The sequence below is a fragment of the Halyomorpha halys genome, unplaced genomic scaffold (genome assembly GCF_000696795.3).
Source record: "Halyomorpha halys isolate HHAL.00 unplaced genomic scaffold, Hhal_1.1 Scaffold881.1, whole genome shotgun sequence".
Classification (NCBI taxonomy): Eukaryota; Metazoa; Arthropoda; class Insecta; order Hemiptera; family Pentatomidae; genus Halyomorpha; species Halyomorpha halys.
The window spans coordinates 264064-274735 of record NW_027105124.1 but is presented as its reverse complement, the minus strand read 5'-3'; the positions used below and the strand labels follow the sequence as shown (position 1 = coordinate 274735).

The following is a 10672-nucleotide window of genomic DNA, read 5'->3' as shown; positions in this document are numbered from 1 at the left end:
TACTGTCCACTAAGGACCACGCAAATATCATTGGTTAGACTTCTTTGGGAGTCTTGATTTTCTTGCTTTCCTTCGCAGCTCTATGATCCTCGACTGTCTTTTCTTTCTTCAGATCACTTCGTGCCTCTCTGTTTTTCTTTTTTCAATATGAATGAGATTTTTTAGTGTTTCCTGTATGTGCCTCAATCTAGACAGTCGGTATCAGAAATTTTAAGGTTCTTTAATTCTTCTGTTATTTGCCCCATGTATTCTCCCATGCTTTTGTAGCTAAAATTTTTGTTAAATATCTTTTTGTTCAGTAATTCCTCCTTCATCCTTTTCATGTTTCCATGGAACATCCAGCCTTCTGATTCTTACACCACACATGCTACCGAAAACTAAACATGCACTTACCATAACAATTATGGATTAAAAGGAAAAACAAAATAGACCGTAGATAAATTTTAATATATCTACTGATAATACTTTTTCCACATTTGAAGAACGACTGAATTTTTAAATTAATATTAAATTATAAAGCTGAATTATGTTTTCGTCTCTTATGTTAATCATTGATTCAGATCTTCTCGGTACGCTACCTCTTAACGTTATTAATCATTCTTGTTCGTGTCAACAAGAAGTTTTAGCATTTTCCTGAAATACTTTTTAAGACCATCTTAACTCTCTATGCATGTCAATGGTTGATATAGTATTTTAAAATTTATTTATGATGATTTATTAAATTCGTACGACACAGTGACCATCGAACAACATGCATTAGCACACACTGATTCAAGGTTTATCAATATCAAATGGACTGTTGATAAACCTTGATAGCATGGCCTATATATTTATATATATATATATATATATATATATATACAAAAAAAGTATTATCAGTAGATATATTAAAAGTTATCTAGTGTGTATTTTGTTTCTCCTTCTAATCCTTAATTATTATGGTAATTGCAAGTTCCCAGTAGCATGTTTGGTAACACAATATAAGTTATTCTTACTTAAGATGTGATACATCGCAAGTCTTAATATTATAAAATTAAAATATTTAAGTAACTTCATGACAAATTTATTTTTATGGTCGAAAAATAGGTTAAAAAGCTAGCAGCTAGTTATTCCATTGGACTTGAATGAACTCGCCTAATATATACTTAATACACTCGATTAACTTCCCTACATAATGACTGAAAATGATATATAAAATAATGTTGTAATGGAAAAAAAAAAGCAAGTTTATTTAAAACATTACGTGACCTTGACCTTACTTTAAAAAAAGTACCTCTATAAGGTTTCCATTAGGCATTGGCTAGCCATGGGAGCTGAAAGTTAAACTACTTAACATCCGCCCATGATACTTACTCTACTTAACCTCTAATCCAACATAGTTCATTAATGTAGTCTGTTTTTTTAAATTATTTTAAATAAAGAAACTACATCAAATGAGTCTTTATTGAATTTCATCTAATTTGGTATTATTCGTAATGAATTGTAATAATTAAATTATTTGAACTATGACGAATTCCCAGAAGAAAATATGTACCAATATGCATTAATACTCTTCCATACAAAGCACATACAAGGTGATTATGTGTCTTCACGGGAATATGGTTATCGGCCGATCGGATAGGGCCTGAAGAAGTGCCTCAAAACTTTATGTTGGATGGAAAATCCTACACAGAGGGGATCTTCTGAAAGATCAAAGTTAAAATGTGGCTTGGTTTTTGCTGAAGAAAATTCTTTCTGATAAGGAGCAATAATAGCTTCATTAAAAATTAAAAAACCTTGGAATTTTTAAATTACTATTACTTCAGAGATTAACGTTAAAGTGTTACCAATGAGCCTGTAGGATTTACATATCAAAATAAAACATATGTACAACGGCCAAGCATGATTTCAGGGCGAAACTCGTTTTCCCTAGGACAAATTCGTTTGTCCTAAGCGAGTCAACATACTAGTTTTTACCAGCCCAATCTAGTTTGGTCTAAATACTCCAGCATAAACAAGTTTGTCCTAGGCCAAATGGGTTTACTCAGCGCGTGAAGATGTCTCTGCTAATAATTTGTCATGTCCAAGAGCCTAGCGAGCACCATCAATAACAAACAGTTTTTTAGCCGAAATATAGTATTTTATGTTTTATAACAGGAATAAGTTATAAAAAAACAGGAATAAGTTTTTTAACACAAACAATGTTTAAAATCATCTTTGATGAAGTGTTGTCTCGACTTGAGTTTTTCAGTCTCTTCCGCTTGTGCGATAAGATTTAAGTATTGATCCTTTTAGCAAGTTCTTTTTCTTTGAAAAATTCTTTTTTAAAACTGCTCTCTCCGTTCTAATTTATCAATTTGAACGCTTGACGATGGTACATCTATAATAACAATATGAAACAATGCAAACAATTTTAACTATGTTCGAAAAATGAAATTATTTTCATATAATTGGTTCACTAGTCACAACAGTACAGAGCATAATGAGTGAATAAACAATGGAAACAGCTTAAAAAGAGGTGATGGAGTGAAACCCTCACGTTGTCCCAAAACGTTTATTTTGTCACTTGCAATGATTCAATTAGTTTAACTTAGGCTAAACTAGTTAAGCTTAAAGAATTTAGACCAAACTAGATTGACCGAGGACAAAGTAGTTTGGCCTGACACAAGCAGGATAAACCGATTTGGCCTAGGACAAACTAGTTTGGCCTGAAATCGGGTTGGGCCAAGATCGGGGTTATACTACACGTTAAACATAATTATGATGATAGAATCACAACGAATGAAATGGATGAATACAATATTTAACAAAATAGTAATGAAAAAAAGAACAATTAGCACTGATACGACAACCAAGAGTTATCAAGGTCAATCGAAACGTTGATGGGAGTATTATACTCCATCTGACCTTGAGAACTTAGGTTATTATAGAATACCATAGAGAGAGAGGTTTGTTGGCAAGGGCCTTTGGTGTTCTCGGGATTGGACATTTGTATATGATTATTATTATTTTAATAACAAACATTAAACATCCATTATCTTGAATTTAAATTTACTATAATACTGTTGTTTTTACTTTTTCAATCTTTCTACACTGGCAAAATAATGCAATTTAAAAAATACATATAAAATAAAACACAGATAGTTTGTTTCTGGTATGCCTTAAGAACCTAGAACTTACTAAAAATGAACATAAATAATAATCAGTTAACAATCACATAAAAAAATGAATTATTTAACTATTTTTGGAAAATTAAAAATTATTCTCAGTAACTAAAAAGATTATGGATAAATTTGAAACAATTAAAGATAAAAAAAAAATTGCTACAGTAAAAGACACTATCCAGAACATAAATGTAACTAATTGTAATGACAGTAAGAGACACTCATTCATAAACTTTCATTTAAGTATGTTGTTTTATTCTAAACATAGAAGGGATTACATTTTTAAAAGCCAAAAAAAAAAAATAATGACAGTTGGTTTGTACTCCTTGTAAAAAAAGTTACTGTATATTAATGCATAAAAAAGGATTTAATTAACTTTAAATTTTAATTAATTAAGGTTTACCATTGATGTAATTAGTTAAATTTCATAACCTGTATACAGTCATTTTATTGTCTCTCTTTTCATCTTATAAGAAATACAGTATAAAACAGATAGAGTCATGCTTTCGTCAGCTCCGTTTCCAATAAAGTGGCACGATCAGCGGTTTGTAGTCCAGTGTTACAATCGGTTCTAGTGACTACGCTATTTCTAATTGTAAATCTATAGGATTGTGCATATGGGCCAGATACCCAGTAGTATTCGGTAAGTCTGTTTTCTCTATTCCTTGTACCCAATGAAATTTCAATTTGAAGTGTATTTATTTAAGTAAAACATCTAAAATAGTCAAGGGATTTTATATCTGAGTAATTTAATTATAATTAATTTATCCAATGATATTTAAATTGGTTTGAAAATTCTTTAAATGATTTTCTTGCGGAAAAGAGTCATTATTTAAATTATTAGTAATTATTTTGTTTTTAATTAAATCTAACCACAATCATATGCAATAAAGGAATGACTTGTAGAAAAATTATTTAAATTTCAGGTTTAACATACATATATCGAAAAAATACCAGTGAATTTAAATAAAATTATCTGAAATCATATTTCTAACAATATCATATTTGTTCAATTTTTCAAAATGCATTGGAATTTGATTTAACTTAAAACTAAATATTTCCATGGAGTTTAATTACAAGAGCTGCCAGAAATCTGCTGACGTAAAAAAAAATATGAACAGCTCTACTATATCTGATTTTATTACACATTTCTATTTATTTTATCTTGACATTAATAGTAAAATTAAAACTTGTTTTCTTTTGTAAACAAAGAGAGAATTCTAAATATACTTTTAAAGTAACATTATTTACTGACATTCGACAACAATCCATAAAGAATTGAGCCCTAGATTCAACTGAAAAAAAAATGATTATTGTATTAAAATAAAATTATTTTTATTCATTTATTGTCCATTTGGGGGTATGAGGCGTAGGCGAGGATATTCGAAACCAAATTTTATGGGCACAAGGGTTAATTTTTCTTTAAATTGTGTTATGTGTATATGAGCTATTCCATTATTGTTTCATAATTAGCTGTTCCCTCGACTTCAGCAAATTTTTAATGCTATTTTGTTGGCATATGTGAAATTACGTGGATTCTAAAAGCTTTTTGACGAGGGATTCAACGATGTGGTTCAGAAGCTTAAAATTGTTTTATGTAAAAAAAATATTAAAGTAAGAGAAGTCAGAATGTTTCCTGACCTCCCACTGGGAGGTTGGCATCCTCACCTGTGTTGAATAGTGCGGAAGAGAAAAAAAAGAAGCAGATATTCCTTTATTTTTTGTTTCTGTGTTGTAGTGGACCTTAATTTATTTAGGCAGATACTATCAAACCCACAAAAAGTAAAAACAAAGCAAGATTTTCAAAGAACTAATTTCAGGAGTATCACCATACCTGTAGGAACACCTTTTAACAGATAAATGATAAGGAATCACTTATTGTTTTTGTTTGGGAATGTTTTAAATGAAAAGTAGTAGTGAAATTGCACAACAGCATGTCTCAACTAATTAGTGAAATGAAGCAATATTAAAATAAATCTGAAATCCGACCAAAAGCAAAAATTCCAGCAAAACCCAAATACATGGTAGTGAATTTGTATATTCATTCCTGTTAAAAGTGGTTAGATCACCAAAATCTGAGGTAAATGAAGGGATTAACATTATTTGCATATTAATATGGATTAAGGAAAGTTAAGAATCGAATTGGCATAAAGGTGAATATTTACTACTGATTTTTTTTTTTATCATTCACGTTTTGAATTAATAAACGCCTTAAAAGAATAAATAATTCATTGATTTAAGTCTGTATAAAAAAAATGGTGTGGTGCGCGCATTACACAACCTTCAATTACTAACCTACTTAAGTCCCCACTTTTTGTGTAGATTGGTGGATTCGTGTTAAAGTTAATGCTATATCCTGGTTTTCGGAAAAACAGAACGACTTTATTCCCCGAACAGGGAAGGGGAAAATTGAGAACAAAAACTTACTATTTTTCTGTTAATATAAAAATTCGAATTTTAGGGTTTCTCGAGGTGGTATAACAAATATAAATTTTACATTTTAAATAATACAACAGTTTAACAACAATTAACAAAGCCAATCATGCAATTAGGAATGATAAGGCTGCCTCACCTTTTCCTGGTCGGATCGAATGTATCTATTGTTCCTTCTTTCTTTTACTTATTCATAAAATTAAGGAATATTTTTTATTTTTACATTGGTTATTAGTGCTAAAATAAAAACTGGTTATTTATTTGAAATGTTCAAAATTAAAGATACTTTAGAGAATGATTTAAAAAAAAAAAAAAATCGTTACCCTATTTGATTGAGGATAAGGCTCATCTGATATTAAAGGCCGCCACTTAAGTGATCATTGATTTCCTGAGTTTGATCTAAAAGATTCAAGGAATACACTTACCTTAAATATATAATCTCTGTTTTTTGCGACTTATGGGTTTTGGTGTCAGTCTATTCATCTACAGGAGGCGCGGTATTTAGTAGCCGGGAGTAAGGCGCGAGGCTACTAACTCCAAGGACCCGAGTTCGAATTGAATACACTGTAGTCGTGAGTCAATTCTTGTAGGCTCTGGAACCCTCCTGGAGTCCACCCAGCCCCATAAATTGGGCAAAAATCTGGCGTTGAGTGTGATTCTGGCCAAATCACCTCCTTGCACTACCGTTGATCTAGTAACAGTACTTCCTTGCAAAGTAGTTATAGTGGTAGACATTTTACACAGACCATTTTTCGAGGCACGGTTATTTGGACTCAATGGACCTCAAAACGTATATTTCCGTTGAAAACTGGATTTCGGAATTTAGTAATTTCACATACTACTATTCCATCTATACCTGAGTGAAAGTAAATATGGACCTTTCCATATGACCATTCAATTTTTCTTTTTGCATTGTTTGAATCATTAGCAGAATTGCAAAATGCTCTTCTAAAACAAAAGAACCCGAGGTCATATATATCTCCTTGAATTAGTATGAGAAATAGCAAACAGACAAGGTTTGCAATATAGTGGGTTTAGACGTTGTTATTGTCGATGGAAAGGACCTTTAACGGAAAATTAAGGTCAAACTATACCTCTCTACTGATATATACACTACTATATCCATTTTTCTATACCAAGGATTTTGGAAAAGGTGAATTGGATACGGTTAGAGCTCGGTCACCGTGAACCCATTGTTGGACCCCCCTTGGCTTTTTCTATTGATGAATTGAACAGTCGACGTTCTAATTTCATTGTTAGTTAATTCCTTTCTTGTTATTTTTAACATCCATTAGTACATATATACACATACCATTTTGATTTTAATAATTCTAAATATCCTTCCTCTTGGAACAAGTATTATTTAATTTATTAATGAAACTCGATAGAAGAAGTGAAAACCTTTGACTAGCAGAATCCAGTTATCAAAATAAATATTAATTGCATTGTAATACCTTACGTGATCATACGCTATTTGACTTATTTCTTTTGCTGTGCTAATGGTGCTAATAGTGGCAACTGGCCTAAATATGCGAGTAAATAATGTTCATATAAATTGTCTTGATGTTAGAAATCTTCGTTACTAAATTATTTTAACTAGAATTAGAAAAATTTGATAAAATTAAGAAAAATTTGTATTAATTAATTTTATTGCTGCCTGACATTCTAATGATTCGGAATAACTTATTATTATTTCAAGTATATTGAAAAAATGTAAATACTTAACTTTTATATTAAATCAATAGTTTGTACTAATGGATTTTATGAACACACTGCATTCACTAATAATTAAAAAAAGAGGTATTTCTTTATAAATATATTGTAGCAGGGGTTATTTATACAAATTACAAATCAATTGAGACATCTTCTAAAACTCTACCTATCAATTTTAAAATTTGTAGAAATCTTTAGCGTCATAAACATTAAAAACAAAAATTATAAAGAAAATGAATCAATTTAATATTTCACCACAAGTATAATTATTATTTTTGATACTTGTGTAAATGATGAGAGCTTAGTTGGTGGCGATTATGGGTAACATTGTAACCTTTTTTATTAGTTATATATTTATTTGGTCGATAGGCTTCTTCTGTTTTGATATTTTAAAATATGTTTTCTGGAAGATTGCTGATTGATCGTGTGTATCAATAAATGGAATTTGGTCCGGGTGCGGTCAAATTAAACTCAAATAGTAATATTTTGTACTATTTTTATTTGAGCCTGCGTTTCGCTCCACGGGCTTCGTCAGGACTAAAAAAGATTCAAACGTAGACAACAACATAAACATGTAAATGGAAAAAAGATAAAAAAAGTAAATTGAAAATTATAAGGGTATACAATGAAACATAAAAATTAAATAAGAAAAATTAAAGGTTATAAACACTAAATGAAAACAGAAATAGTAACAGATAAAAAGATATTAAAAAAATAATAAAAATATATAAATATATAAATATAGATAATACAAATATTAAAGAAAGTACAAATAAAGAAATGAAAAGGGATAAGAATAAAATCAAGAAAAAATAAATTCTTTGTTACGTTTCATTGTATACCCTTGCAATTTTCCATTTACTTTTTCATCTTATGTTAAGTGTTTGTATCTTTTTTAGCCCTAACGAAGCCCTACAACGTGAGGCGAAACGTTGGCTCAAATAAAAATAGAACAAAATATTACCATATGACCGCATTCGGACCAAATTCTAAAATTTGTTTTTCTTTACAAATTATTGTTCTCTCAGAAGTTGTTTTCGTTTGCATTTGTCATATTTTGTTCAAATTTTTTCAAGAAAAAGAACGAAAAATTAGCAATTGTCTTGTACGGAAGATAAATATTTTATCTTCAAATGAGTTTAACATTTAGGATCAGAATTCAACTGAAAAATACGCTTTAGGGATTTTTTTAAATCTTGCAGGAATCCAGCCAGCGGTAGTTGACAGCTGTGATCTATTCAGAGATTGTAACTCGGGATGCGATTTTAATGTTTTCACTTTTTTTTATGTATTTATTTATTACTTTTTAGAAATAATCCTCATAAAATATGGAGTTGGCTATAACTCAACATAGATGGAAATTATTTACCAAACCTCAAAAAAAAAAAAAAGAAAAAGAAATTACATAAATAAATTAATAAACAAAATGAGTAAGCTAAGTTATAAAAAGTTAAATAAAACCCAATATAAATTACTGATTTAATATACTTATTAATTGATTGTTCGAGAGTGGTTTATATTAATAATAACACCAACTTCAATGATCCAAATTTACTCTGAACTTCTTTTTTGGAAACTTCTACAACCTTATCCTAATAGATTAATATCGAAAGTATTTTTTTTTTAAATTTATTTATTGTTATTTACAACTATAAAAAAAATATATACAACAAGTAAATTTGCTGTAGGTGGAACATTTCTAAAGGAGAAGATCTCGAGGCCATCTTCTTTTCAGACGCCTAGGAGGATTATTAAGTAATGAATGAGAAGCCAGGTTAGAAACAAGTGGATTTGAGACATTGAGGTCCTAATAAAAAACTTGATTTGTGACAAAGTAAGGAGCGTTAAGGATTTTACGAAGGATTTTGGACTGTAAGGATGGTTTAATGGAGCCCCAAAACTCAACTCCGTTTGTCCAGATAGGCCTTATAATAGTCATGTAGATCAGTCTTTTGTAATGGATTGGCAATTTAGACCGTTTGTCTAGTAAATATTATAATAGTCGAAATCGACGAGCAGCTTCATGTTTTTTCAGTCTTGTATGAGGATTACATGTCAGTCGTTTGTCGAGATGTAGTTATCGAAAGTATGAGAATTAAATATCAAAGATCCGAAATCAAAGAAATTGACGAATAAAAATAATTATGAAAATGTAATGATAGATCATAAAAATTACCGTTACCAATGTTATATTCGTTACCAATCTTCCCTCTACGCCACAACCTCTGATGAAGACCTGAAACTCAGGTCGAAACGTCTGCATAAAATAAATAAATATGGTTTTGTTTATTTATGTTATTCTTTGCTGAACGCACTCCCCAACAAACTTTTTCAAGCATAAAAATTACCATAGTTATAATTATAGAAAAGGTTTGCCAGAAGGGGAAAAAAGGCCCATAAATCATTATGATGTGTATGAATTTTCATTGTGTTTCAAACCGAATATTAAATAAAAACATTAATATAGTAAAACAGAAGACCCAATCGATAGTAAATATCAATCTAGATAGGTGTATTAAATTCCATACACTAATTTTCAGCCAATTATATTGGTGAAACAAACCAATATACTAGGATAGAATGTACCAACATGAGAATGACATACAAAATATGAAAAAATACTCAAATAAAACAGCATTGGTACATGTTTTTTTTCAAAATAAACATGGATTTGATTAATGATTGTAAATCAGACTGCTTACTAATATATTCGGGCAGTTTTAAATTACATTAAAAAAGAAGGGGAAAAAATCATGAAAAAGAGAAAAAGAAAAATTTAAAAAATAGGAAAAATTAAAAGAACCAAAGAGATGAAAAAAAAAGTCATGTTCTAATGTTGTAAATGTATTGAATACTTCTACAGGTCTATTTATTGTTAGGTTAAAAATATCGTCTGATTAGAGTAAGTTGGGTAGCACAGCTTTATATTTATATATTTTAGTAAAGTTTTTCCCCTCTGGTTTACTAGAGAATCTTCATTCCTTTCTGGTTAATAAGGAGTCACAGCCAAAATGTCAATATTGTAATAGTACTCTAATGGTCAGCCACGTCTTTCATGAATGCTATTTCGTACTGGAGATTTAACTTGAAAAGGAGTGGGACAGGGTATATCGGAGGAAAAAAAAGCATAAAATTGGTATTTCTGATAGCCATTTATGCAACTGGGTTACCCAATTATGTTTTAATTTATAACTGGATTGCTCATTTATGTTTAATTTTATACTATACATTGTTATGGAATATAAAGCATATTATTATCCATGATTTATATTTTATAAACCCATTTAAGTGCTATTTTAAGAATTTTGTAAAGATTATGAAAGACAATGAGTGTGGAGAAAACCACACTATAGAAATACTATCACACATTAGAAATAAATAAA

General features: G+C 29.7%; 1 protein-coding gene across 4 annotated transcripts in view; it reads left to right on the top strand.

Annotated features, from left to right (window-relative positions):
* Positions 1-10672, top strand: part of LOC106686817 (alpha-tocopherol transfer protein) — a 191309-nt gene that overhangs the window by 99490 nt on the left and 81147 nt on the right. The window contains exon 1 of one of the 4 annotated variants that reach the window (XM_014430362.3): positions 3676-3786. The exons of the other annotated variants lie outside the window; for them this stretch is intronic. Coding sequence (XP_014285848.1) covers positions 3761-3786 — 26 coding nt within the window. The 5' untranslated portion in view covers positions 3676-3760. Of the gene's footprint in view, positions 1-3675; positions 3787-10672 lie in introns of those variants that run through there. 4 annotated transcript variants of the gene reach the window in all.